Below are 27,178 nucleotides of genomic sequence, written 5' to 3'. Positions count from 1 at the left end.
GATATGGTGTCTGCCAATACCCTCGTCGTTCATATGCGGAAGCATGTTGGAGGATTCTCGCATTGTCGCATTTACTGCTCCTGGAACGGATGCGGCAAGCTCATGAGGAGAGATTGTCTTGTCCGCCACATACGCGAAATTCATCTGCATAGTAAACGCCGTGCTCATGACTAAAATTTCTCTGTTGCTCGACTTACCCATTTGTGTGTCAAAATCTTCGCTGATATATCGTGTTCACTGCGTAGATAAGGACTTTTAGTAATATTTACCCCGACACGCCGCGCCCCAATATTTGGCGCGATTCCTAATGCGGTTGTGCGGCCCGTTTCGTAAGCGTTAATAGAACTTCTTTTCCATGCTTCGCAATCGAAGTTTTGCCTTCGAAATTGAAGCGAATAACCTTCTGTTCCGTACCGAGTTGGTTAATGCATTTACCACCACCGGGGCTCATATCTCAGACCGCTCACGGCCGACGAAACACTACAAGCACACAATTATCTGTTACCATGGATGGTTTTAGCGTCTTCATTTTTCATGCCGAACCGGTACCATGTGCCCCAGCACCACCTTGGAAATGTTTCAGTCAGCCCATTAGTGTGCGCCGTCATCCATCATTAGCACACACCACCATTGATTCCCTGGAGCCGAGGCCTGAGCCTTCACTTGATTCATATAAAAGCTTGCGTTGCATGTATTTGTCGGTGTTACTCGCTAAACCCTCAGCTTACCATGCATTCCGCTCATGCAACGGTCTCTGAGGAAGGTACCGGACATGTACAAAATTCTCCTCACATCGCAGTTGAAGTTGGAAGCCCAGTCGTTGCTTTCTACAACGAAATCAAGACAGACATTGAACACGTCAGTGTGGAAGATGATCCTTTGAGATGGGACAATGCGCACAAGGTAGGGTGGCAGTCATTCACACTCTGAGAAACAGGCTGACTTGTCGGTCATAGACTGCTATTCTAATTATTGTCTCGGCTGGCTCCATGATTGCGGGGTTAGCTGTCAGCATACAGAATCGTATGGCTATTCCTTCCCCAGGTGGTCAGAAGACTGAAACAACTTGCGCCCAGCTGCAAATGCCCAAATTCAGAATGACTTACAAGCGTCTACATCGGAAATAAGTTGGACATTATCAACTTTTATTCTTGTTCAGGGACTCCCCGGACTTATATGGAGCGCCATTAGCGAAATCAAAGGACGTAAGGTTCGTCGAGCGCTCTGTCTCGTAACAATAAACTGCTGATATTCTTCCATCTAAGTTTGTCTATATATCATCTGTAGCATTGTTTGTGGTCGCCTCCGCTATGGTCGCATCGTCCAAAACTATTGGTTTGGTGATTGGAATGAGAGCCCTTCAAGCCATCGGGTAAGCAGGTTACATTGACTCTCAGAGCCACTGCTTACAATAATCAGCTCGAGCGCACTCATGTCAATTGCCGCAGCCACACTAGCAGATATCTACGAACCGCATGAACGAGGCACTAAAATGGGGATATACTATTCTGCTCCTCTCATGGGGCCCGCGTTGGGCCCGATATTGGGTGGCGTGCTGACGCAAAGCTTGGGCTGGCGCTCAGTCTTCTGGTTCATCACTATTTGCGCCGGAGTTGTTCTCCTTGCTCTGATTTTCATATTCAAAGATACGTTCAGGAAGGAACGTAGTCTGACGTATCAGAACGTTCTGCAAATACGGGCAAAGGAAGGGGAGCTACAACACCAACACTTGGACAAATCTAGTCACGCCTTTTCTGCCACTGACAAGCCCGCACAACCTACGCTAGAAGGCATAGCCTCTCCGCAGCAAATAGGGGAGGCGAATAGTCACACCGTTGCACATGCTTCAAGTATGGAAGATGTCGATGTATCGCTCGCAGATGTCAATCCCTTCCCTCCACTTCGGAAAATTCTTACACGCGTAAATAATCTCGTAATATTGTTTGCTTCCGGTACGTGTCTTCCGAACCATCATGTGCATTACCCGACGAGCCATATATGTGTCTAGGTTTGATATTCGCTTTCAGCTACAGCATTTCATATACCTGTTCGAGAACGTTGTCCGAATACTATGGCTACAACGCTCTCCAGATCGGTCTAGTTCTACTTTCGTCTGGAACAGGTAAAATCTTATTTGTTGGATTGACAATGATTGACTAGCGTCGAAGGCTCTATATGTGGGTCCTTACTTGGCGGCCGCTGGTCTGACCGAACAATTGCTAAGTGGAAGCAAGAGAATGGAGGCAACAGCTACCCCGAGGTTGATAATGTTCCTATGGCTAAGCCTATGCGACAGGCATCCTAATATAACAATTCAGATGCGATTAGCCAGCACCCGACCCGCGATGGGGTTTTTGCCACCGGCTATAATTGGATACGCATGGGTTTGCGAAAAGCACGTTCATGTCGCAGCAATCTGCCTTATGCTCTATCTCGCTGGATTCCTCTCGACGTACGCTTATATAAATTTTGCAAGAACTTGACTGACGTGTTTTTTATTTGTTATTTTTCTAGATGGATCTACGCAAGCACGCTAGCATACATCGTAGATGCTAACCCCGGCCGTTCGTCAATGATTGTTGCCACAAATAGTGTGTTTCGATGTGTCTTTGCTTTCGTTGCCATCGAAGTGGCTATTCCGATTCAGGTGTGTCCGATTTAGCTAAATTGTATGCAGTTGTTTTGAACTTTGTTGTTAGGTTGCCATTGGCGACGGTGGTTTGTACACCATCTGGGGTGGCATTATGATAATAATGGAAGTCCTGACACTAACTGTCTTCTACAAGGGCAAGAAATGGCGAGAGGCATGCGAGGAGAAAGATGGGCGAGAATCACAATAACCTTGATAAGTACTTTCAAAGTGCCTTTGACACTGTTACTCGAAAACGTTGCATCAAAGACCCGATGTTTATATCTATATAATATTAGGACCGTTTCTTGAGAAAGTGCCAACTGAGTTGTGCTCGTTTAAGTACTCCAATCAAAATCCGTGACCTGCCGGCTTCTGAGTCCCTGACCTCGCCCTGCATGTTACAGATCACGTGAGGTGCCACAACGCTATGCAGCATGGGAGCCGAACGTTGTACACGGTTGCGAACGGATAGACAGTTTGTGTTCTCCACTAATACGTATGCACGTCACAATCTCAAATCAGACACAGGACGATTTACATTGTACCCTCAGAGGCACGGCACAGGAAGACCACGTTCTCCTCGTCCGAGCCCATTCCAAGAGCGTATCATTCTCCCGAAAATGCTCTCTTCTCAATGTATCTCGACATAAATGGGATAATGTGACGAAGGAACACGAGGCGAGTCCTATAACCCCCGTCTCTGTCACTATGCGTCTCGATGTCGGCGCTGCAGCGAAGTGGAAGCTTGTCAATGTCCCAGCAAATTCAGAATGGGTGGTGTATCGCCATAAGGTGGGATAATAGTGCAGAAAATACTGGCCCGCCTGAATCCATATCATTTCAGTTGTCTCGCAAACATTATTGTTTGCTTATCTTCCCTCGACGCGATACATCCGGTTTCTTGTCTCTCATCCCCGATACTGTCCCTCTATCATCTTTAACGCTTCCAGGTAAAATTGCTATTCGTGTTCTCAGTACTCGCCTGACCAAACATATTAGGAACTCATGACACGTATGTCTTGACTTGTATGTGCGAGCGAATGCTGCTATGACGATGACGATAGAATGGCTTTTTATGGATGGCCTATCGCCCAGTGCCAATCACCAAGCACCTCTCTTGAGAGACAACTTAACGCTGGCATTCGAGTTCTCGACATACGCTTGGCAATCGTTGATTCCCACCTCATTTCATACCATGGAATATACCCGGAACGTACCCTGTTTGCGGATATCTTATCAACGGTATACACGTTCCTCACAACGCCCTCGACTTCGCGCGAGACCATAGTAATGTCAATCAAGCAGGAGGATTCTGATACGGAACGTTTCAGCAAGCTTGTACACCAAGAGATTGTTACCTCCCCAGGGGGCTTGAGCATGTGGTATTTGGAAAATCGACTACCAACCCTGGGTGAGGTAAGAGGCAAGGTTGTAATGTTCAGCCGTTTCGGCACAGATGGTCACGACTGGGACAATGCAGCTATTGGAATCCATCCGTCTATCTGGCCTGACAATGACAGACACGGCTTCACTTGGAGCTGTCAGGACGTCCTGGTCCAGACACACGACTGGTATGTATGGGGATTCTCGGATCGCCTGGCTAATCATGACTATCACCACAGGTACACAATTCCTTCCTTCCTCTCTATTCCCGAGAAAGTTGCTCTTTCAACTAATATCCTCGTCGCTTCCTGTGATTCTTCTCCCCCGACCCTATCAATATCCTTTCTTTCTGCATTGTCATTACCATTAGCGTTCCCTCCCATGTTCGCCCGCGGCCTCGGATGGCCGCAATGGGGAATTGGATTTGAAGGCGTCAATGCTCGAGTCGGCAAATGGCTCATTGATCAGTTCGACAAACGAGGAGAGAATGACGTGAATACTGAACCGCGGATCAGGGGTTGGGTACTCATGGATTTCTATGACGACCCGACAGGACAAAGTATTGTCCCGTTACTTGTAGAATGTAATTTCAGAGGGAGAAAGTGCGAGGAAGGTTGGGCGTGAAACGCGGAAGTATAGGACCTCTGCATGAAGAAACGTAACTATATGCCTTGAGATATCATGAAATCTATGGTTTACCTCTTAATCACTTCTATACGCTATCGACTAGTCAACTTGCAGTGCTCGACTATGGCGGCACCGATAAGCTCTGCTAGGATCATCATGGGCTGGTGGATTTCACGTTTTCAACGTGTTCACCTCGAGCCAGCTGGCAACCTCGAAGCTGTGCGACTAGCCCTCGAATATGGATAGAGTCAACGTTGACATGAACGACGGTAATTGTCACGGTGATTCGGTGATCTTCTACACAACATCGACTTTGTGGTGGCTGGCACTAGTCGCTGATCAAACCTCGAACGAAGCTATTTGTCGGCAAGCTCAAGCTTGTGATGAGTCTCTAAGTGGTCAGATCATGGCTCCCCAAAGCACGGGGACCGAAAAAAAAGTATTTTATGTAACAAATCGCTCGTTGCAGGTTCGCACTAACGATCACCGGGTCGCCTCGTTGTGCCCTATAGTGCCCACGTGGCCGTCAGGACTTAGATGGCCGATTATAATCTAGGGTGCGACGTGAGCAGGTGCCGGTGAATTATGGGTCGGGTGGTATGGTAGTACGGATACGAGCCTGACCACTGGCTTAGCGGTGTGACAGTGCGTGACGTCATCTAATAATACTAGATTACCGATGCGATTATCACTTGTCTCTGATTAATTATGCTGCCTACCGTCTCCAGTGTCCACGTAGCAGCTAGGGCCAGACTGAGTAGCAATTGGAAACTACAGCTTCCTGTGACCAAACTATTCAGGCTTATTGGCTAAATCTGGGCTTACACGGTAGTGTAGGCCCCGAGGCTGGGGCTCTCATGTAGACTATATGATGTGTATGAAATGATGATTAATGACAATATCGCTTCGTCCTATTCGTCCTCGTCATTAATATTAACTTGAACTACCTCAGTTGAACATCTTTCGTTATGATATTATACCTTGTTCGCCCCGATCCAAGTCAGAAGCATTTCCCTCCAGCGCTTCAACTTCGCCGATGGGCCTCTGAAGACTGAATGTCCGAGTCTTCGGTCCTTTTCAACTCCCCAAGAGCCGCAAATTCAGCGGCAATGTCTTCAGGCGCGATACTCTCCGGACCTGCAAGAATGTCACCTGGATCAATTGGAAAGTTTTTCCACCATGCTTTAAGGGCTGTCTGCAGCAGGAAGTCGACAAGTCAGGTTTCAATTCAAACCCATCATGCTATTGTCGTAATCACATCTCCGCCGTAGGCAAGGCACAACCAGTTTGCCGCCAGACCGGGACTTGAGTTTCTGCCGCAGCAGCAAGGGCCAACGGTGCGATCAATTGAAATTCTGGTGTTAGTGCTAGCCGTAGGGTGTGGTAAATGCATACCAGTTCTAAAACTAGAAAATAAGGGCGACAATTGTTGGACGTTGGCGGACTGCAAGTTGCAACATTGGTGTCGGTTAGGTGAGTGTATTGTGAAGGTTTTACAAAAAATGGTTTAAATTTGTCTATATAGAATTTTTATGTTTTTTTTTTAAAATATGCTAAGTGACTTCGATTTTTGCCGATCTGACTTATTAATACTGCCAGCAATAGCCGGAGCCACTTTTCTGTCATTCTGCCAACAACACCTTACGAAGTTTGGATGGCACAACTCATAAATCGTGAGACTTGCACACATCGCGAGTTGTAACACACTGGCCCATCGGTTCCCCGGTGTCCGACTGTGACACCCCCAACTCCTCGCCAGCCAAGGACACGCGCAGTGGTAAACGTACAGCTCTTGTGTTAGAGTCTCCCACCGAAAGACGTCGAACAGAAGCCGAGGCTACTAGTGTTGTATAGGCAAAACTCTCTGCCACGTGGCAGGAACGCCATCTGCCTCGAGTCCGCTGTACGTACATTTATTTAAAGGCTCGTTGAAAGGTGCAGAACATGCATAATCCTTCCAACCCCAAATCCCTCCCTCGAACATCAACAATCCTTCCAGAGCAGTCAATTATGGTTGCACCCTCCAATTCTTCAGCCGTGGCAGTTTATTGTGCTGCATCACTCGGGAAGCAGAATGCTTTTCAGCTAGCTGCGCTATGTATGTCTTCTTCATTCAATCTCGCGACTGCTCTCACGTGTTGCGTCGTATTTTTAACAGCATTGGGCCATGCTCTAGCAGAGGCAAAACGACCCCTTGTCTATGGTGGTGGTAACATGGGCCTTATGGGCGTTGTCTCAGGTGCCGTAATAGAAGAGGGCGGCCAAGTTACTGGCATCATCCCATATGCCATCCAAGCTGCAGGTGGCGAAAAAGACAAGGGCAATGGTGTTGTAAAGACTGAATCTGTTGCTGGAGTTCTCAATGAGGACCGGCGAAGACATGTACGCGATTCCGTCAATGATGTCGACGCAGAACTGACTCACTAACGCGCACACTTTCCATAGATCGAGACTGTAAGTAATAATTCACACGCACACACCACATTGTTTAATTGATTTCCGTTCGTCTTCATTTCCATCTTTGTAATTCGTTCCTACATTAAGATCGTTGTTGACTCGATGCACGAGCGCAAGATCGAGATGGCGAAGCGTGCCGGTGCTTTTGTGGGGTTGCCAGGAGGATACGGCACTTTTGAAGAGGTACACGAGGCTCGTTCGCTCAACGTAATTCACACTCACCCTATCGTGCCCCTAGATTCTTGAAGTGATAGCTTGGAATCAAATCAACATTCACAACAAACGTAAACATATTTCATTGCTTCAGTGTCATTATGTTCGCCAACCAAAACCATATTTTGCAGCCGTAATATTGCTTAATGTTCTGTCCTACTACAGTCCTCTCCGTGATCTCATCCGGAATGGCGTACGGGAGGGGTTCATCCAGCCACACAACGAGAAACTATGCGTCTTCGTTGACGGACCTAAAGACCATAAAGACCATGAATCTTTCAACTGGGGGCAGGCCGCTATAGATGCAATTGCTGCATGGCAATATGACCAAATACGGTCATTACCCTTCCACTGGACGAAGGACACTGATACCAGTGCAAAACCTAATGGAAAATCCGACATCAAAGGCATGAGTGGAATTGTTGGTGGGTTATACGGCCTAAAAATGACCAATACGTGGTTAAAGAGGGTCTGGCACGCTTGCTTCCGTTCATGTTGATCATGGCATAGGTTAGCAGACTCGCACGTATTCGTTATCATATTTACCACCCATTATATCTTCTAGGACTCCAGCATACATTCTTTACATTGAGATTCACTTTCTTGTAGAACAAGTATCACTGAGTGAGGTAGTTCCGAGACAAGCCGTCTGTGATCGCTTGCCGAGGTTTTTTTTTGCCTGACGTCGGTAACATAATATTAATTATTCGTGCCCGATCATGATGTCATTTCACAAGTCCAGTGCAAGAAGTCAGTTAGGCCTGTTAGCCCTGATCATTTTTGCACTCAATAATGTGTCCCCGCACAGCTTCAATAAAGTAAAGGTAGAGTACTCAGCGCTGCAGCGCTCAACAGGGATATGCTCTATCGGTGAGGCAGAAACAAAGACCAAGTGTTATGTAACCTTAGGTTCAATCGAAACGTGACCTAGCCTTGTTGCTCCAGCGCCTCCCTCATCATTCACCAGGTTCGCGGTTCATGGGAATCTCAGGCTTGTCATAGACGCCCATCCGATGGCCGTCGACACGAGTACTGGCTCCGATGCTGTCATTGACCCGTTCAGCCCCAACACGTGCATAAAGCGGTGAGTGCTTTCCTGACAAGCGCTTGCTAACAGGAAGAGTTGGGCCTATACGAAGTCTTCACTCTTCCCGTCAACGAGGTGAGCTGGATTTTTTTTTACGTATTCCATTCTATACGCTACGCTAACAGATGCCAAACTATTGCACTCAGAGAATCCGTACACCGTACTATCGCCCGTAAAGTAACTGCGAGCGCCGTGCCGTGAGGATGGCTTGAATGTATGAGGGAGAAAGGCGGACTTGATCGAGCGCCTTGCTGCTTCGGTGCCTCCAGGGTATGTTGGGTGTGTTTCTCCGCTTGTTTTCATTGTTCTCACTGATTTCGGCATTCCGTCCGCAGTACCATGCCTTTTACCACCACATCCACCGCCCTAGCAGCCAGTTCTCCATTCTCGGTGCTGCTCCCGGCTGCGAATTTCCGCGTGCCAGCAAGGCACGCGCTCACCTAGCCACAAATCTATCATACAGGACTCGGAGATGATGTAGATCTGCTTGTGTCGCATGATGCAAGCCAGCCAGCCCGTTCTTCTAGGATGCTTACAACGGGAATGATGATGATGGAAGCATCAACATGGACGATGATGTCACAAACACAGCCGGAAATGGTGAGGGTGACAAGGAACCGGTGATGCAAGCAAGCAGCGTGTGTATACTCTATCATTAATACTCGTTGATCATTTCTCGTATCACCGACGGGCCCGTGTTTGGTGGTCATCAATGAGACTAAGGCTCGGGTAAGTTGCATGATCTTCTGGGGTTCATGATGTTCTGGCTGATGACAGTGCCCTCAACATTTGGAAAGTGGTTCTCGGATTATCTTGTTTTCGGCTTCAATAATTGAACGGTCCCAAAAAGAATTGCCCTGGTTGACTGCTGCAATCGGATCGGGCGAAGTCCCGGATATGATAATTGATGTAACACCACATCATCCAGTATTTGAAGTACACCTTCCCGCAAGCTCCTCTCACGAAACGGTCATGGACGGGATTCTGTGCACGGGTTCCTCTGCGTTAATCCTTGAACCTCGTGTTGTGCTTGTGTTCATATCCTCTGGTACCACCTCAAGAACTCACTCAAGGAAACCATGGTGATGTTCGATCATATCCAATGCCGTCAGGTTGTCGATGAACTATCTCTCGAGCATGCACGTCCTACGTTCAGGCCACGTATCGTTGGCTTTCTGAAGCATTGGTGGTTCAAGCGCAGCGCCTCCATCTTGAGTATGCCCAAGGCATAGTTTTGATATTTTGGGGCTGATTTATATTCTATCCAGGCGCGAGGACTTCAACATCACCGAAAACGCACATCTCTTTCCAGAACACTTTGGACAAGTCAATAGGTTAGTATTCACGCACCTCACAGTGCGAGTTGGCCTTTCGAGTGTCGTCAGCCGGATCATTTACTTACGAACTTGGAACCAACTCGACCTTCACAGGAGTTCATCAGACCACATAATGAGAAGCCCTGCGTATCTGTCCACGGTCCTGCGGACGAGGAAAATCATGTATCCTTTAACTGGGGTAAGGCCACGGTGGATATCATTGCTGCATGGCAGTATAGCCAGGTCCAGACCTATCCTTTTCACTGGACGAAGGGCAATAACACTAATACAATTCTCATCGCCAAAGCCTGACAGGATGATCAGGATGAGCGGTGCATCTTACAGCATCAATGCACGGTTGGCGCGGGTCTGGATCGTGCTCAGACATCTCGTATATAGTCAGTAGGTGTAGTGGTCGCGATGATCATGACACGGAATGGCAGACTCGTTTACGCAAAACCACGTGTTTGCTAACATATCCCAGTGTTGTTGCAACATGTAGCACACACATTGTATTGTAGGGATACTACTTCCTCGTACAACAATTTACTCGAGTCACGATGTCTGTGACCGCTTCCCGAAATTGGGGTCTATTTTCCTGTTTGAGTCCATGAATGCGCTGACATCCTCATCTGTGATCTTGGCTTTCCGCTATATGCAAGGGTGAGTACACAATCCTGGAGGTCATAGGGGAGACACTGACCTCTTGGAAGGCCTTCACGAACTCCTGCAACATTTGAATGCAACGTGCTTTCAACTGTCCTGTAAGTAGACGCCCTGCTCTGTAATCCTGATCACGGACATCAGCGACATGATCCGCAGACATTAGCCGCAGCCACAGACCTCGCCTATCTTCGCAAGTTCCTCCTCATCGTCCAGGAAGAAGCCCAGATATTGATATGCAACATCCACATCCGTATCACCCCCAAGTCTCCTGTGTTCCTCCTCCGTCTCCCGACCACCAGAGAAACCATGCTTATTGATCTTATTTTTGATCTGGTTCGGGGTATCGGTCATGAATATACTTGAGGTCGCATCTGACGCGCTCATCTTCGTCTGAGGTCCTTGAAGAGCAGGGAAAAACCGAGAGTGAATGAGGCATGGTTTGGGGTACTTGAGTTTCTGAGCGACATCACGCGTAAGCCGGAAGTAGGGGTCCTGATCTATCGCGCAGGGGATGAGGCAAGGGATATTAGAAACTTCGCCGAATATGTGAGGGAACGAGTTCGAGAAGGACGGAGCTGCTTGAACGGCACAGAAATGGATTTTTCCGATGTTATCCCTGTTGAAAAATATGCTGGCCATCCTGGATGAAGGACGAATCAGACTTACGAGTCGTTGAAACCAAATGTGGCCTTTGATTGGTTGTATGATATTTGCCTTGATATTTTGACGACATTGCGGTAAAAAGGTCCACCGACGTATTCGAAATCGCTAAAGATAAATGTCTTCTTGATATCAAATCCCACTGCGATGATGTCTTTCGCGTTGCTTTTCGAGAACTGTAGCGTCTGCTCAGCTTTTAGTTCGTGCTTGAACAAAAATTTCTCGTCATCTGTTCGTTGGATTAGCAAGTAATCAAATCGAGATGATGAAATACCTACCGGTTAGTTGGACAACCAGTGGGACATCAAAGACATCCTGCAACCATCTCCACAAATTGTCAGGCCAATGACGGACATGCTGCGCAAATAACTCACTTGGTAAAGAGGAATGGTATCATATGCCCGAGATGCATGCTATCGCTACTTGGGCCGCGTCCCGTGTACAAGAAGAAAGGTTTTCCCTGTTCATATCGATCCAAAATCTTGTCAAATTCTCTATGAAAAGGCAATGACATCAACCGAATTGCAAGGGACGCAGCAGTTAAGCTGTATTGCACTCACCGATGCGAGAAAAACATCCCCCGCCTCAGAAACGGATGCGGTTTATGCCCTGTCAATTTCTCGAACCGCTCCAGAAGTTCTGCATCAACTCTGCGCGTCCCGAATTGGATAATCAACTTGTCGTAGTCGATCGCAAGTTGCTTGCCGTCGGCGGAGACTGAGCCCTGCACATCCCACGGCGTGACCAGTTGCTCGTGCGCCTCGGGAGGGATGGTAGTAGGTTGGGAGTCGGACATCTAACAAGGTATGGTTAAGCTCAGCGGGTTGGGACTACTATTTCACTGGTATTTAAAAGCAGCAGATGCGAATGACTCGAGAATCCAGATTATCGTAGATAACAGCTAGCTACCACGTGGTTATCTAATCGCCGAAAGAGCACGTGAACCAATCCAACTGAACGATCGTCGGTCCAAAACCAGTCTACGCCACTCTCCAGTCGCTCCTTTGCTTCGAGGCTCATCTCACAGAGTAACTGCATCGCTATATGTCTGCTCATCAGGACCACACTGCAGATTTCAGATAAGCGACCCAATTTTAGGCTCGCTGCCCCTGCGGACGAGCACGATTCGATGGCCTGGGCCTGCATAGGCTTGCACCTGTGACGTTTTGCGGAAATACATCGCCATATATGCCAGTGTGAGTCGTGGTTACTTTCGATGATGGCGTTTTAAGTTGATGAGAGTCTTGTCGCAGTAGTATACCGTACTCAGTCTCGAACCATCAGTTCCGGGGCGATGGTTGGGGAACCTGTAGCGTTGGACCAGATTTGCAGTTTAAAATTTGGGTGAACATTTTCATGCTGTCCACAATCAGGGTCAACAAACGTCACTACCAGTACTACTAGTAGCCCTATCGTTACGCAACATGCCACAGATTCAGGGATGGAATGTCGCACACCAAGCGGGGTTGTAAACTTGGAGTTGGCAAGATAAATGCAGTTTTTCTGTCGTCTGGGGTGCCGCCCCCTTTTTGGTATTTACCCCATGGCACTGGTGATTTCTTGGTCGACCTTCGTGACTCTGAGAGGTAATTTTTTGCATGGTATAAAAGCTTCACTGACCCTCCCACAGCCGTCTCGAGTGTATTTATGGTTTTAGGGCTGGTATTGACGATTTTTAGACTCGCATATCGTATTTGGTTGGGCAGGTTCTGGGTCGAGGATGCTTGGGCAGGCGTCGCATTTCTCTGCGGGGTAGCCGCGTTTACTTCTTGCTGGACTTACACTAAAGCAGGTAAAAGGAGTCCGCTTGTGCATATTGCCTACTCATTATTGAACTCTTGCCTGCAGTGGGTGAAGAAGGAATTATATCGTTCTGGGTGTACTCGTTTACTTTCCCCTCCGTCGTGTGGTAAGTATCTTCGTGTTTAAATTTGCACCATCGATTCTCAAGGATAAGTAGGGCTGTCCGGCAAAGTATCTTGTTCTCCATCGTTCGCATTGTTTACACAACGCAGCATCTCCGTCGCCTGATATTCTGTCTTGCTGGTCTTTTCCTCGGTTTGTGGGCAGGACTTGTTGCACAAAAAGCGTGGCATTATGGGCATAACACCTGCTGGTATCAAACAACTAGAAAGGTGCATATACTTATGACGCAACCAATGATCATGTTCGAACTGATAAGTGCGACTTTCTTGTGGCTCTTACACGACTTGAACTCACACGCTTTGTAAGCTGATTGCTTATCCGACACAATACTGATTATTCTGCCATTGCGCTTACTCTGGAGTCTCAGACTGCCAAAAAGACAAAAAAGGATGATTCTCGCCATATTCTCCTCCAGCATCATCGTCACCATTATATCCATCTTCCGGGGAGTCTGTCAAATATCGAAATATATCACTGTTCTTGCCCTGACGACAGACTTCGAGGTACAGTCATTTTTTTCTAGGGGTACTTTAATTTGAGTGTTAAACGTACCAGACAGCCCTGTCGCTTCTTGTTTGCAACCTCCTTGTGATAGTTACTCTCCTGTACCGCATCATTAGTTCCGCGGGTGCGGACGACTCGATCTCTATCGATGACGATGATTACACGACGCGAATTACTACGGGTGGGGTTTTCACTACTGTCGACTTGGACAATGCCGAGTCAGGAAGCGGTGAGCAGAGAAGTTCGAGGATTCAATCTACATTGCAAGGCGAGAAGACTGTCAATACTGTGTAACTAATGTTGAATTTAGTCTATTTTATTGTCGAGAAAACTCGAAAAGAATATGTACGATGACCCGTGATCGAAGCAGGGTATATCACTGTCCCGTGACATCATGGCGTTAGAGTTGGCTGTCAACTGTATATAGCTGTGGTGACACCGGTGACCTCCGAATTGTGACGTGGTCTTGACAGGTCTTGACTCGGAGGTGAGCAGTAGCAATCAATTGTTCCAACTAGTGGAGCAACATTTTTGTTAGATCTTGAACGAAGTTCATAGTCTGTGCTACCAAGTTTATCGAAGAGATAAGTACACGGCAAGTTACACGTAATTTTGTGCCGGTCGCTCTCCAAGACAAGTGACCTGGTGGGTTTTTTTTACTTTGCTTTTCCCCCTGAAAGCAGGGATCGCATTCACTGTACTTGGCAGGTTTCTCGATCAACTATCCCTGAATTGACACGTACTCGTGCTAAGTACAAACACCTACAACTTGGCCACTGATCTTCGATGGTTTCAAACGGCTCGTGCGTGATTGGCTGGGAGAAACCCACTTACTCGCAAAACGACCGAGAATGCATCTCGGCGGAAAACCCTCTAATGATTAACAGAATGAGAGCTATGTCACAAGTACGTGTTGTACCTTGATTTCTAGTCAGACCAATACTAGATTCACCTTTGCCAAGTTGCCTGAGACCTTCTTGGCTCTATCATGACCTTGCTGATCTTCCACGCTTTGTTACGTTACCTCAGGGTTTACGCTCAATTTAAGTCTCGAGCTGAGTTGCTGGGTCTTGCATTACTGCTCAGTGTACATCGATACACTACTATGTCACAGACAGTGTGGAGAGGTAAAGTTGAATATTTCTACAGGCATTCTAGCCATTCAAACGATTTTCAGTCGTTTGCACTATCCTTCAGGTCTTGGGTGTTCTGATTACTATCCTGCGGCTCGGATATCGTGTGTGGACACGAATGCTCTGGGTGGAGGACATGTGGGCTTTCGTAGCGCTTGTATGCGGGGTGGTAAGTGCAAGTTGTTGTATTTGTGTTATATCACAATGATGACGAACGTCGAAGACCTCATTGATTGCTGGATGGAAAATCTCCTATACTGGTGGGCAACATTATTTATCCACTGTGCGGTTGACACTTATCCTTACATAATAGATGGCGGCCAGTCGGCAGGTTCGTGGGTGTACGGGTTTGCCTTTCCATCAGCTATCTGGTACGCATCTTCCCGTGTTCATCAGCGTTGCTCACTGAGCATATAATCAAATCAGGGCAGTCCGACAAAACATTCTATTTTCTGTGGCACGGATTTTCTGGTCCGCCAGGTCCTTGCGCCTAAAGGTCATTGGAATAGCCCTCGCTTTCCTGGTGTTGTATGGCGCTTTAGTGGCGCAGAGAGCTTGGCAATACGGCCACGATCTTGATTGGTACGATGATTGGTACAATCACCCCGACGAGAATGAGCAGGAACATGTGTATTTGACCCATCCCGTGATTATTTTTGAGTTGATAAGTAAATCATCTGGTCTGAACCACATCCTGACCACCCACGATGATATCAACAGCAAACTGCGTTTCTGATACAATCGTTGTATCATTCGCCTCGCAACTTCTATGTGGCATAAGGCTTCCCGCGAAGGAACGAATCATGATAATGACAGCGATGTCGACCAGTATCATTGTGATGATCTTCTCGATTTTCCAAGCTGTCTGCCAACTCAACCATATCAGGAGTATCTGGAGAATCGCAACTGATCTTGAGGTATGAATTGCGCATCTTGTTGAGGTTGACTGTATACTAAAAATAATTAGCTCGCAGTTGCGCTCATTACATGCAACCTTCTGGCGGCTACAACCTATATCTATGGGACCGTGACTCGTCGTAGACGTAGTGTTTCCGAATCAAAATCTGATTCGGACATAGTGTTCTCCCAAAACAGCAGTCTTGACGGAAGAGGACAATTGGTTACCGTTGACCTAGCTGGTTACAGTGGGGATGGTCAGTCTGCAAGTCAAGCAGAGCCATAGGATATGGTTACTTGCACGCACTTCTGCTGGCAGGGCAGATTCAACGGCAAAACGATATAATATATATCATACAAGCGGCGACCTTCGGTCGTTCCTTTATTACAAAGGCAGGCTTTTGTACAATGTATTTGCACCGATTTCTCTTCGTTTCCTCTTGAAACTCGACGGCTTTTGATACGGGAACCAATGAGCAAAAGGATCTGTTCTGAATTCGAGAACTGTGCGAGAGAGTGAATAGGCAACGCACGATTACCGTCACCGAGAGGTTCTTTTGGTTCCTGTGAAAATAGCATAGGCAAGGTGAGACAACAGTGGGTAACAGGAGGACAGTGAATATCATTTGCATATAAAGGTATACCGTGAAGTGACCATCAGGTAGAACGATGTAACCGTTTTATTTCCAGTAGTTTTTATTGTCGTATTGTCAATTTGTCATGATACTAGATCCATTTTGGATAGGGACCAATTCATGGGTGGTCGCCATATAACACTGGAACGAAAGAACGAAAAAGGAGCAATGAGAAGTGGTAACAGGATGTGAGCTTGGCATCAGTGTTATAGGGCGTGCTGGAAGGCGTAGATGGTATCCATGCATGACTGATAATATTAGTATCGTGAAAAAGAGCAAAATGGAGACCCGCCGTGGAATTTGAGACGTGATATGAATATGTAACGTTGTGGTAAGTGTTAGACCCGAGTCTGTCTGTAAGTGAGGATCTAAGCGGTGTTTTAAGCGATCCGAACAACCACGTGATTGATATGATAAGCAGACGTAGTAAGCAGCAGGCTTACACCCTCCCATCCTCCGAAAAATCCTGACCCTCGTTGAATTCGTCCAACGCGTCCGTCCCTTCGACTTCTTGGCCAGGCAACCACATGTCCGTATCGTGGCCGTATCCTTTCCAGCGCACGAGGTACTGGAAACCTCGTCCTCGTTTTCTTCTATCCAGGATGTGTTCTATCTCCCAGCTCTCTGTTCCTGTCTCTGTTATGATCGTCCCCGGTTTTTGCACTTCTCGTGAGGGGAATAGTGTGACATCGTTCGCTATGTGTTTCTTCAACTGGGAGACGTGAAAGGTTGGGTGGATGTTTGTGTGTGTAGGCAGGTCGAGAGTGTATGTCGACGTTTTGGGGTCCGCTGCTATGATCTTGTATGGCCCGTCGAATCTCGGCATGAACTTTGCGACACGCCGGTTGCTGCCGTGGAGATACTCTTGTCTTCTGTGCGCTGTTGAGAGATATACGAGGTCGTCTATCTTGAGTTCTGGTTCGTCGTTTCTTTTTGTATTTGCTGTTGAGGCTTGACTGATCTTGGCAGCTACGAGAGCATCGTGCGCATCCGCGACATCCGTCTTGAGGTTCATGATGGCTTCGAGCGCGTTCGTGACGTTCGTTGGGAAGTCTAGTCGCGCATCTTGTACGGCCTTGGGTGTTAGAGGTGGTAGTAAGCGTGGAGACCTTCCCAGGTGTAGGTGGAATTGAGTGTATCCGGTGGACGCGTTCACGCTGGACATCAGGTTGAAGCGTACTCGTGGTAGAGCGTCTACCCAACCACTTTGGCGCCGATCTACGAAGAACCTTAAGGCTTGGTTGATGGTTTTGTTAGTACGTTCGCTTGAGCCGTCTGTTTGGGGGTGGTAAGCAGTAGACATTTTGAGTTTTATACCTGTCAAACGATGCAATGCTTTCCAGAATTTGCTCGTGAATAACTTGTCGCGGTCTGAGACGATGTCGAGTGGCATTCCGTTCTCGCAGTACCAATGGTTGAAGAAGAGGTTAGCGATCTCTTTTGCGTTCATGTTCATTCGGCAGGGTATTAGGCGGATGTCAGCGCCTAGGCGGTCGGTGATCGTTAGTATACCATCAAACCCTTGTTCGAGGGGAAGTGGCCCTATGAAGTCCATCGCAACTGAATTCCCTCGTTTGTCAGGCGTTGGGAGGGGATGTAAGGGTCCCGCAGGCTTCGTCGTCCTGCTCTTGTTTCTTGCGCACTCAGGACAGGCGGGGATATAGCTTTCCTCGAGGTCCCGCCTCATGTTGGGCCAATAGAACGATTGTCTTAGCGCCGCATACGATTTGTCGGCTCCGAAGTGTCCAAGGTCGTCATGGGCTAGTCTGAATAGTGTCTCGCGCAGGTGAGCCACACGTGGTATGATCAGGCGGTCGTTGATGTATAGCAATTCGTCGCGTTTCTGTAGTCCTGGCAAGGAGCTTGTTAGTTGTGACAGCCTAATACACCACGGGTCGTTGGTGTAGCCATTCTTGATATCGTTCAGTAGCGAAGCATCTGGGGTGATAGAGAGGATCAGTGCGATAGGGCTGGTGTTGTTACCTGCGTTTTGAGGCATGTTCATTGTCTGTTCGATATACGTCGGCTCGTTGTTTGTTTCGGGCGGTAGGCGGGAAAGAGCGTCAGCAACGACATTGTCTTCTCCAGGTATGTATTGTATTGTGAAGTCGTACTGAGCGAAGAATTCCTGCCACCGTGCCTGTCGGCGCGATAGTTCTCGTTGGGTCATGAAGTTTTCAAGTGTCCTGTGATCAGTGTATACTGTGAATGGGGTACCCAGTAGCTCCATGCGCCGCTTCTTCAGTGCGCATACAATAGATAGAAGTTCCTTCTCGTGAACTGGATAGTTTAGTTGTGCGTCGCGAAGTTGCATCGAGTCGAAGGCCACTGGGCGTGCTGTCTCTGGAGTAGGACCAAAACTTAGCATCCCACCCGTTCTCCAATCACTTGCGTCGCAGGTCACAAATATTTTGTTGTTACCGATATCGTCGTGATCAATAGTTGTTAGACAGTCCCTGCCTGTAACGAGTCGTTTGATGGCATCGAACACTTTCTGATGTTCCGTTGTCCAGCCTGGCCAGTGAGCATCGGCTGCCTTTGTCGTCAAGGGGGTCAGTATTCGCGTGTGGTCTGCGAGCTTTGGTAAGAATTGCTCCAGGTATCGTACCAGGCCCAAGTACGAGCGCACTTCGGTCGACGATTTCGGTGCAGGCCAGTCCAATATGCGTTTAACCTTTGATGCATCTGCCTCAATGCCCGCGGCCGATATGTGATGGCCTAAGAAGTCGATTTCGTTGCAGAAAAGAGAGGTTTTCTTCGGCGAGCAGAACAGGGATGCTTTCCATAGGGCGTCAAGTACCAGTTGCACGTTCTTTACATGTTCTGCGACACTTTGCGACCAGATGATAATGTCGTCCAAGTAAGTGTGACAAATCTTCCCGATTAGAGGTCGTAGTGCCATGAACATTCGTCGTTGGTGTGTTGCAGGTGCGTTCCTCCCTCCTTGTGGCATTACTGTCCATTCGTGTAGGCCCTTCGGGGTGTCGATTGCTGTGTACTTTATGTCGTCGGGATGTATCCTCGTCTGAAAGAACGAGTTAGTCATGTCTATCTTTCCAAAAATCTTCCCCTTTGCGCAGTCGCGCAGTATCTCATCCACACGGGGCAGTGGGTGATTATCTGGAATGGTATTAGCGTTTAGGGCACGGTAGTCATTCACCCATCTAGGTAGGACAGTGGGATCTTTCTCCGGTATGAGGAACGCCGGTGACACATAAGGGCTCGAAGACGGACGCAAACGTCCAGCCGCAACATGTTCGTCGAGGAGCTGCTCCCACGCTTCCCTGTACTTTTGTGGGGTGTTGTAGTGTCGACATTGTATGATCTTGTCAGGATCCTTAAGGTGGATGCGGTGTACAATGTCTGTGGGTAGGTGGTCAATATGCGGTATGTCATTCGGGAATCGATCCTTGTATTTTTCACGCATCTCAGCGTCCAGTCGGTTCAACTGATCCTTGTTTTTCTCGATGAACGCGAGAGTATCGATCCGACGACGCAACAAGGCGACAATGTGTTTTGTGGTCGTAGTCGTGTGCTTCGTAGAGTCGTTGAGACGATCTGTTAGTCCATTTTTCAACTCACGAATTACAGTCCTGCGTTGACGTGATATGTCTCGATTTGAGGGCAAGGGTACAGGAGTACGTCGTGTAACAATTGGGGGATTAAGAAGGTCGTATCCAGAAGGCTTGCTGATGCAAGTGCGAAGTTCGTGATCTATGAGGAGGCAATTGTGCGATAAGAAAGGTCCCCCCAAGAGGAGGGGTACAACAAGATTAGGCGCTACAATAGCGTGTATAGTACGAGAGTTCCAGTCATGATTCAGAGAAGAAGGAGACAGAAGGACATAATCAGAGAAAGTCAAAGGAGAAGCAGACGGCGTGAGGAATGCTGAGTTCGCTTGGATGTTGGAGCGCAGTTTGCGTCTCCGCAGACCCAACTTGTTCACGATGTCCTCATTAATAAGAACTAGATGCGAACCGTGGTCAATTAATGCGTCTATGCGCTCAAACGAGGGGGAGGAAGGTCCTGTCAACTAGTGCTGCCGTGGTCCGGTTCGGTCCGGTTCAGAGGGTCTTAGATGAGAACCAAGAACCGGACCATCGGTTCGGTTCTGCAAAATGTCCGAACCCAGAACCGGACCATAGAGAACCATTCTCTATGGTCCGGTTCGGTTTTTTTGGGGTTCGAACCCGAACCGAACCAAAAAAACAAAAAACTGTAAGAGCACGCAAAAAACATTGACATAGTACTAAGTAGTCTACATGTTGAGTAACTAATCTAATAACATGGTTGCTCCCCCAATTACCATGCACGAGAGGTATCAGGAGAGCAATTGCGATAACGAGGGGTTGACACAACCAGAAATAGGATAGTGGCAGTGAAGGATGGCGATCATGAGCATGGGTCGAAGATGGTGGCGAGCGTGGGTACCATATACAAACAATGAATTTATGAGACACCAAAACAATAAAACACCATGACGCACCTTTGCAGCTGAGAGAACCCCCCATCTAGAGTCGAGTCTACATGCGCTGCGTGTGCTCTCCTTTTCTCTCTCCTCTCCTCTTTCCCTCCTCCTCTCGTCCTTTATTCATCTTCAGCATCTTGGTGTCGTCCGCGAGCGTTCGCGCCACACCAGCACTTGCTGGTGTGTGTTGGGTGTTTGCGCATGGTGCTGGTGGCATTGGATGCGCTAAGCGGGAGGATGCTGAAGGTAGCGAGAGGGCGCTGAACTTGTCAACTTGATGGTGGGAGGGCTCCAGAGGTAGCGAGAGGGTGCCAAAGGAAGTGAGAGGGTACTGGAAGTTGGGCTGGCACGAGAGGTGAACCATGGCTCAAGCTTGAACGAGGACCGACACACTCACAGACTGCGAACGGTGGGCAACGACTTGGATCAGCATGGCTCGAGCTTGAATGAGGACCGACACACTCACAGACTGCAAACGGTGGGCAACGACTTAGATCAGCATGGCTCGAGCTCAAACAAGGATCGACACACTCACAGACTGCGAATGGTGGGAAACAACTTGGATCAGCATGGCTCGAGCTCGAACGAGGATAGAATTAGTACTCACGATCAAGGTCACATCATTCATGGTGAAGAGAGCATTGAATGTGAAAAACTGGCTGAAAGCAGCCCATTTGCAGTGTCGCCTGAGCCGAAGGATATTGGGAACTGCATCGAAGGCGGGAGATTGAAAAGAGACTGAAGGTGCTTGTTTGGAAGCATGCGCTGAGCGAAGTCAAAGCGAAGTCGAAGTCGATAACGGTTCGGAATGGTTCGGCCTTGCCGAACCAGAATGGGACCGTTTGGGAAGACCTAGAACCGAGAACCATTTTCCGGTCCGGTTCTGGCTGATGTGAGAACCATGGACTGAACCGCGGAGAACCGGACCAAAAGTCCGGTTCGAACCATGGTTCTGGACCGAACCGCGGCAGCACTACTGTCAACAGACAGGACCACATGATATGGGCAGTTTCGAAAGGAGCCACGCACGTATCGTCATCCGAGTCAGACAACTCCTCCAAGACAGACGAAGGCATCACAGCCATGACCGGAGCGACGGCGGCGACAGGTACAGCCTTGCTTGACCTTTCGTTCTTGGTTCTGGCTGCAGTTGCATCCGCTTCGGTAATTGTCTTGTAGGATGACGCTTCAGGTGCGCCATTCGGGCACTCTCTTGATCTGTGTGACACGTAAAACTTCCTGCACTTGAAGCAGCCTTTGTTATCCGCAAGCAACATTTGTTCTGTCACTGTGAGGGGGCTGAGATGTGGTGTGGAGTTGCTTGTCGATGGGTTATTTGTCGTCCTCGAAGACGTGTATGGTTGAGTTGTTCGTCTGGAGGCCTTGTAGGCGTCCTCTGCGAGTCTCTTGTGCATAGCCAGGTCTTCAAGGCGCTTGTCGTTGAGGTGACGCACTTCTTCAATCCAGTTTCTAAGTGTGAGTGCGGCGTCAAGGTTCGCCCTAAGTACCACCGTAGTCAGGTCGTCACAGATATTCGCTTCTAACTAGTTGCGGAGCTGTGCGTCTGTCAGATGAGCGGCGTTACCATATAGAAGGGCATTTTGGTTTTGGAGCTCCAGAGCCCACTCGTAGAATGCACGATTTCCCTGTCGAGACCCTAGTACCTTCTTACGAAGCTTAGTGTCCCAGTGCGTCTCGAGCCAGGCGTCCTTGAGCGCTGTCATGTACTCTAGGAATGTACCAGCGTCAAGTGTGACCCATTGTGCGAGGTACCACGTGTGTAGTCTTGGGTCGAGCATTCCGAATGCTATCATCTTGACTTGATTCTGCGGTTCGATCTCTTTGTGCATGAAATAGGTTGCACACGCATTCTCCCAGTCTCGCGCAGCCTCAGGAGTGAGCTCGCCAGTGAGTAGTTTGGGAGGTTTGCTTGGCGCCGATTGTTCTACAATCGCAGGTTTCATTGTGTTGTGAACGAGCGGGTAGCGTATGGGTGATGTCTCTGGTTCGGATTCAGAAGAAGAGTCGCAGGTTGTCTTTACAGTGATATTATTTCTCGGTAAGGTATTGTTGGAGGATAATGGGGTCAAAGAGGATAGTGACGGGGTAGATGGGGACGGTTGGACTTCTCGTGCGCGCGAGCGTGTGATAAGAGGTTGACTGACGGTTGGTTTCTTCCGTTTGGAAGACAGTTTGACGGGTTACGCGGTGGGCGGGGAGCCCAGCGGTTTCGAGAGTAACTGGGATTTAAGTCCGCCGGTTGATGTCGATATTAAAAAAAAGTGGAGACCCGCCGTAGTGGCGGCGGGAAACACTAAACAGTTCAGACAGGAGATAATAGGACAAAACCGTGGAATTTGAGATGTGATATGAATATGTAACGTTGTGGTAAGTGTTAGACCCGAGTCTGTCTGTAAGTGAGGATCTAAGCGGTGTTTTAAGCGATCCAAACAACCACGTGATTGATATGATAAGCAGACGTAGTAAGCAGCAGGCTTACACAAAAGTCTTGGAGGTTGCAAGAGACAATTGATACCGAGCCGGTGGCTATTCGTGCTTACATATGTTAGACATACGACATAGATAGACTGATTAATTATGTGATACGTCCGTACTGTAGCTGACTGTATGGAAGCAACTGTCACGCGTCACGCAGAGCTGGTTGCGTTGCTAATTTGAACTGGGTCATGCATCACGGACGTCGAGTTGCTATGAGTTTATATGTCACGCTGGTACGAAAAATAACTACTAAGGCTCGTCAGCTGATACTGTAGGAAGTTTTTTGCCCCATAGTTCCCCGTTATTCCAAGCCCAGACATCCTCCGCATCTCCAGCTGCCATCAGAGTCTGATCTGCAGCTTGCTTGACCTCCGAAACCACATACCCCAGGTTCAAGTTGTAAGCTTTATCAATCGATATCCCGAGTGCATCGTTGATCACGGCACTCAAAGGAACATCGGAGTCATCTTCTCGCATCTCTTCAACATGTTCCAATGATTCCTCGCTGTCGTTGTGAACTGTACCCATTCGGTTCTCGATCTCGTTGCGAAGTGCGTCGTGAGTATGGAGATATGTATTTAGAGCTGTGCGTGATTGCTTGCTTGTTAGGCAGTCTCCCGAAAGATTCCATTCCTTTGCAATACACCTTTCCCATCCCTGCGAGTGTTTTGAGTTATCAAAGAAGCAAATTTCATCATTACGCACCTTTTTGACCAACTCGCGTCCTGCAGCACTCGTCATGAAGTCATAAACATCAACAAGGGCTGCAACTGATGCATCTCGCAGCACCGGCAGTGATGTTGTAAATTTTACTTGCTCAGGAACGAGTCCGCGAGAGATCTGATTGCTGTGGGCTTCAACAAGGAAATTCACTTGGTTTTGCTTGAGACGGTGCTTGATCACTCGATTCAGCCCGACATCAGCGGGCTGGAACTTTCCTGTACCTATTGGAAAGCCAACTTGAACATGAGTACCACTGCATCCCGAACCAAATATCACTCACAACTTGCAGGTACGAAGCATAGAAACACACATGGATACTTCTCCCAAACATAAGTACGGAAATCCTGGCTGGTGTGCACTGGGTAGCAGTCGAGGTAGACAATTGCATGCTGGTCATCATCAAGATCGGGATCTGTCTCGATAACCACCTTTCTCCATGGCTCAAGGATGTTCTCGATCCACTGGTAGTGAAGTCATTAGTGAGCCGAAATCAACGAAGAAGCAGCATTCACCTCTCGCATGGTCTTCAAGGTACTGTAGTGGCTCGTTTTCTTATCACTTTTTGCAAATGCAAAATGAAATCCACGCTCAATTGCATTGTTCATGCCGTGAGCATTATGTGATGGCAATGAACGCTCAGATGCACCTGCCCAAACTTGTTGAAACGGCAAGAAATCACCGTCTGCAGTGCTGGCTACAAGTAGCGAATAAGCACATTTTTCGTCCTTAGCTACAATATCAACTTGTTTGGAGCCACGCTCATGAAACGTGGTACTGCTATTTGGTAAGAGATAGCAGCCTACTTGGTCAAAGTTAACCACGAGCTATCACATGTAAGAACACCATCAAGATTGTATCAAGACAAAATTTACATACTTTCGGAGGTACGTTGTACCATTTCATGATGTAGACCAATCGAAAGAAACATTCTTCACAGGTTTCTTCAGCATCAGCTGGAAGATGGGCTGCTGCACGTGTTCCCTTCCTCGGACTCCAGTCCAACACACTCTCGAAGAACGACCGAACAAATTTCTGTTAGAATGATGTGAGTGGCATCCATCAATGTCATGGTTAACACACCTCTGAACATTTGAATTCAGTGAGTAGTAAGCCTGGTTCATGCTTTTCGATCACAGCGAGCATGATCGAGCGAGCAACAACAACGCTGACGGGAACACCAGATGTCCTCAAACCTCGCAATGTGTCTGTGATCTCCTTCACGACTGCTGGGTACTTTGCAAGCACCCCCGTTTGTCCCAATCCTGCCAGTGCGTGACGTTGTTTGACATTTTGAATTGTCACGGGTGACCAACCACGTTTTGTTTCCTTGTCCAGCCATTTTTGGACGGTTCCCTTGTTCAGGTGAGAGAAGAGTGATGGTTGATCTCGAGCGAGCCTACTAGCAATTGTCTGTGCAGACCAGCCAACTTTCGGGGCAATTTGCTCTATGTGTGTCCAGAGGAAGGGATGATACCAGTTGGTTCGACGGTGTCATTCCTGCTTTGTTCCACCATTCTTCCCAGTCCGCTGATCTTTCCAATTCGAATCAGGCCTTGAAAGCTCTGCGAGATCCATTGTTGAAAGGCTGCTTGTTTGGGATTCAGCCCGCAAAACCTATATGAAGTTCATTTCAATACTCAGGTCAATTGAACAGCTGCTAGACTCACCTCGTTGACATTCTTTTGTGCTTTCTTCCCTTTCGGCTGAGTGGCTTTGATTCGCTCACGACGACGACGTTGACGCTCCATTGCTAGGTTCTTCTTTCTCTGCTCTCGTGCTGCTTTCAGAGTTTCCTCCTCTCGTTTCATCAATTCATCATCATCAGCTGTGATTTTTGCCAATCTCTCCCATTGCTTGGCTTTTTCTTCTTCGGTACGAAGTGGTTTCCATGCAAAGTCACTGAAACTCATTTGTTTTGTTTTCTGCAAATCGATTACGACAGGGAGGGTCGAGGGTCGAGGGTTTTCAATCATGCACATAGTAACATGTTTGCATTGAACATTGAGCTCTAAATCTGACTCATGACCCTCAGAGTTCGAGTCTACATTGACAGTTGATAGTCTAGCATCCGTGTGAGGCGAGTGCGAAGCTTTCGAGCATTTTTTGGGATGTTCATCTACTGCTGAAATATGTATCTCCGGGGCAGGTCTTTTCGTACCGCCAACACCAGTCCTAACACACGGGTCAACATGAGCCGATCTCTTTCGATTGAGAATGAAATCTTACTGTCGTAGGTCCTTTGCACCCTGTTGTTGTGCAGCATTGATCAGCCGCTCAAGCCACACCTCACGAAGGAAGTCACGTTCAGAATCTTTTGCAAGTTTCTTAACTGTCTCCTTGAACATCCCAACCAGGGCTTCGTAACGTCTCCCGCATTCACGGAAAGTGATTGTTCCACTTTGGCCAAGTTTATGGGTCTCAAAGCAGACCTCCAGGTTTCTATTGAATGCAAACCACACCCCTTCCTCCTCAACCATCTCTGTGTCGAGGCTGAAGTCATAGGAAGAATTAGGTGGGTCAAGGGGCAATGATTGTGGAAGATTTTTCAGGAGCCTCCCGAGATGTTCAATCCGTGATATCAACACCGAGGATGGACCAGGCATGGTGCCAGGAGCAAGTACAACTCAACCAGTATTGGACTCGTTTCGGGCCTTTCGGCTCGTTTGTTACTATAGTATTTTTCTAAGTAGTGGCAACTCCGCGATGACATGCGGCGCCGGGATGTTGACAGTTGCTAATTTTTGGCATGTCACGATGGTGAACTGCCTGGTTGCTTACCTGCCGAATGTGGCAACCTGTCACGCTCGACCCCCAGTTGCCTCCATACAGTCAGCTACAGTACTGTCTGGATAAGCGTTGCAAGGCGCACAGCTTTGATGAGAAATCACATGCACATTCCACACGGCGTACATTGTATCCGCACATATATACGACAAGGCATGTACACCTGTGATGAGATGCTACTGGGTAGGTATTTGGTAACATCCCGTATCCATTATGTCAAGATTGTCACGGGTGGTCCGACTTGAGTCAAAGATGAGAACTTAAGAGGACGTAAAGGCTGTGTAAATATGTAAGATAAGATTTACACACTGCCTAGATTGTTTCTAAACAACATCAATCCCTGTAAGTCTGGAAGATGGGGCATATACTAGCACTAGTCTCGTACCCCAAATCAAGACTACACTGTGCTCAGCAGTGCTGCGCTGCCACGTACACCATCATGGTTACACGGGCGTGAGAACAATATTGCCTTTTCGGGTAGAGTTCTGGAATATTACACGCCACATACGATGGCCCAGCGCCTGGTCGACAGTGTAGGTTTGAAGTCGATTCCAAAGGTATCCTGCTC

The 27,178-nt window shown here is 48.0% G+C and overlaps 10 protein-coding genes across 10 annotated transcripts; 6 read left to right on the top strand and 4 right to left on the bottom strand.

Annotated features, from left to right (window-relative positions):
• The first annotated feature begins 361 nt into the window (after window positions 1-361).
• Window positions 362-2,950, top strand: HD556DRAFT_1388015 (vacuolar DHA amino acid exporter). Its single transcript, XM_041303474.1, has 10 exons — window positions 362-903; window positions 957-1,023; window positions 1,077-1,210; window positions 1,266-1,372; window positions 1,420-1,952; window positions 2,009-2,122; window positions 2,169-2,260; window positions 2,319-2,452; window positions 2,515-2,647; window positions 2,700-2,950. Exons 1-10 carry the CDS (start codon window positions 730-732, stop codon window positions 2,838-2,840), a joined length of 1,629 nt encoding a protein of 542 aa, XP_041157852.1. The 5' UTR covers window positions 362-729; the 3' UTR covers window positions 2,841-2,950.
• Window positions 2,951-3,340: 390 nt separating this feature from the next.
• On the top strand, window positions 3,341-4,639 carry HD556DRAFT_1241364 (PLC-like phosphodiesterase; the record flags this gene model as incomplete). The annotated part of the gene is made up of 5 exons (XM_041298194.1): window positions 3,341-3,424; window positions 3,477-3,582; window positions 3,632-3,644; window positions 3,697-4,203; window positions 4,255-4,639. The coding sequence occupies 5 exons, from the start codon at window positions 3,341-3,343 to the stop codon at window positions 4,637-4,639; spliced, it is 1,095 nt and encodes a 364-aa protein (XP_041157851.1).
• A 2,013-nt stretch (window positions 4,640-6,652) lies between these two features.
• On the top strand, window positions 6,653-7,811 carry HD556DRAFT_1241337 (uncharacterized protein; the record flags this gene model as incomplete). The annotated part of the gene is made up of 5 exons (XM_041298192.1): window positions 6,653-6,740; window positions 6,801-7,024; window positions 7,187-7,282; window positions 7,338-7,383; window positions 7,444-7,811. 5 exons carry the CDS (start codon window positions 6,653-6,655, stop codon window positions 7,809-7,811), a joined length of 822 nt encoding a protein of 273 aa, XP_041157850.1.
• Window positions 7,812-10,195: 2,384 nt separating this feature from the next.
• On the bottom strand, window positions 10,196-12,000 carry HD556DRAFT_670082 (tryptophanyl-tRNA synthetase). Its single transcript, XM_041311262.1, has 7 exons — window positions 11,602-12,000; window positions 11,416-11,535; window positions 11,320-11,366; window positions 11,048-11,270; window positions 10,559-10,997; window positions 10,419-10,505; window positions 10,196-10,366 (listed from the first exon to the last, which is right to left on the bottom strand). The coding sequence occupies exons 1-7, from the start codon at window positions 11,835-11,837 to the stop codon at window positions 10,271-10,273; spliced, it is 1,248 nt and encodes a 415-aa protein (XP_041157849.1). The 5' UTR covers window positions 11,838-12,000; the 3' UTR covers window positions 10,196-10,270.
• A 673-nt stretch (window positions 12,001-12,673) lies between these two features.
• On the top strand, window positions 12,674-13,765 carry HD556DRAFT_1241314 (uncharacterized protein; the record flags this gene model as incomplete). The annotated part of the gene is made up of 5 exons (XM_041298189.1): window positions 12,674-12,833; window positions 12,890-12,950; window positions 13,002-13,222; window positions 13,274-13,470; window positions 13,523-13,765. Coding segments are annotated over 5 exons (882 nt in total), but the record flags the coding sequence as incomplete, so codon positions are not given.
• A 341-nt stretch (window positions 13,766-14,106) lies between these two features.
• On the top strand, window positions 14,107-15,999 carry HD556DRAFT_670773 (uncharacterized protein). Its single transcript, XM_041311263.1, has 8 exons — window positions 14,107-14,116; window positions 14,180-14,598; window positions 14,649-14,773; window positions 14,828-14,864; window positions 14,918-14,975; window positions 15,031-15,272; window positions 15,325-15,521; window positions 15,572-15,999. The coding sequence occupies exons 2-8, from the start codon at window positions 14,460-14,462 to the stop codon at window positions 15,785-15,787; spliced, it is 1,014 nt and encodes a 337-aa protein (XP_041157847.1). The 5' UTR covers window positions 14,107-14,116; window positions 14,180-14,459; the 3' UTR covers window positions 15,788-15,999.
• Window positions 16,000-16,965: 966 nt separating this feature from the next.
• On the bottom strand, window positions 16,966-17,301 carry HD556DRAFT_1214787 (uncharacterized protein; the record flags this gene model as incomplete). The annotated part of the gene is made up of 1 exon (XM_041296656.1): window positions 16,966-17,301. A coding segment is annotated over one exon (336 nt), but the record flags the coding sequence as incomplete, so codon positions are not given.
• Window positions 17,302-18,489: 1,188 nt separating this feature from the next.
• On the bottom strand, window positions 18,490-18,768 carry HD556DRAFT_1216361 (uncharacterized protein; the record flags this gene model as incomplete). Its single annotated transcript, XM_041296696.1, has 1 exon — window positions 18,490-18,768. A coding segment is annotated over one exon (279 nt), but the record flags the coding sequence as incomplete, so codon positions are not given.
• Window positions 18,769-20,362: 1,594 nt separating this feature from the next.
• Window positions 20,363-20,947, top strand: HD556DRAFT_1387937 (uncharacterized protein). The gene has a single exon (XM_041303473.1). The coding sequence runs from the start codon at window positions 20,664-20,666 to the stop codon at window positions 20,880-20,882; it is 219 nt and encodes a 72-aa protein (XP_041157844.1). The 5' UTR covers window positions 20,363-20,663; the 3' UTR covers window positions 20,883-20,947.
• A 2,405-nt stretch (window positions 20,948-23,352) lies between these two features.
• HD556DRAFT_1310242 (uncharacterized protein) lies at window positions 23,353-26,429 on the bottom strand (the record flags this gene model as incomplete). Its single annotated transcript, XM_041300386.1, has 9 exons — window positions 23,353-23,760; window positions 23,809-24,047; window positions 24,137-24,287; window positions 24,339-24,650; window positions 24,703-24,858; window positions 24,907-25,271; window positions 25,338-25,440; window positions 25,494-25,998; window positions 26,053-26,429. 9 exons carry the CDS (start codon window positions 26,427-26,429, stop codon window positions 23,353-23,355), a joined length of 2,616 nt encoding a protein of 871 aa, XP_041157843.1.
• Between the last annotated feature and the right edge of the window lie 749 nt (window positions 26,430-27,178).

Source organism: Suillus plorans, assembly GCF_016647745.1.
Source record: "Suillus plorans strain S12 chromosome Unknown HD556scaffold_46, whole genome shotgun sequence".
Taxonomy (NCBI): domain Eukaryota; kingdom Fungi; phylum Basidiomycota; class Agaricomycetes; order Boletales; family Suillaceae; genus Suillus; species Suillus plorans.
This window is presented reverse-complemented; position numbering and strand designations above follow the sequence as displayed.

Bases quoted from the DNA above. Each gene is read 5' to 3' on its own strand.
- HD556DRAFT_1388015 (XM_041303474.1), top strand. From the start codon at position 730: ATGCATTCCGCTCATGCAACGGTCTCTGAGGAAGGTACCGGACATGTA. The intron at 1,211-1,265 runs GTTCGTCGAGCG...CTTCCATCTAAG, and splicing joins GCGAAATCAAAGGACGTAAG to TTTGTCTATATATCATCTGT. The intron at 1,373-1,419 runs GTAAGCAGGTTA...TACAATAATCAG, and splicing joins AGAGCCCTTCAAGCCATCGG to CTCGAGCGCACTCATGTCAA.
- HD556DRAFT_670082 (XM_041311262.1), bottom strand. From the start codon at position 11,837: ATGTCCGACTCCCAACCTACTACCATCCCTCCCGAGGCGCACGAGCAA. The intron at 11,367-11,415 runs GTGAGTTATTTG...CAATTTGTGGAG, and splicing joins ATACCATTCCTCTTTACCAA to ATGGTTGCAGGATGTCTTTG. The intron at 10,998-11,047 runs GTAAGTCTGATT...ATTTTTCAACAG, and splicing joins ACATTTGGTTTCAACGACTC to GGATAACATCGGAAAAATCC.
- HD556DRAFT_670773 (XM_041311263.1), top strand. From the start codon at position 14,460: ATGACCTTGCTGATCTTCCACGCTTTGTTACGTTACCTCAGGGTTTAC. The intron at 14,774-14,827 runs GTAAGTGCAAGT...CGAACGTCGAAG, and splicing joins TAGCGCTTGTATGCGGGGTG to ACCTCATTGATTGCTGGATG. The intron at 14,976-15,030 runs GTACGCATCTTC...TAATCAAATCAG, and splicing joins GCCTTTCCATCAGCTATCTG to GGCAGTCCGACAAAACATTC.
- HD556DRAFT_1387937 (XM_041303473.1), top strand. From the start codon at position 20,664: ATGCGCTGCGTGTGCTCTCCTTTTCTCTCTCCTCTCCTCTTTCCCTCC.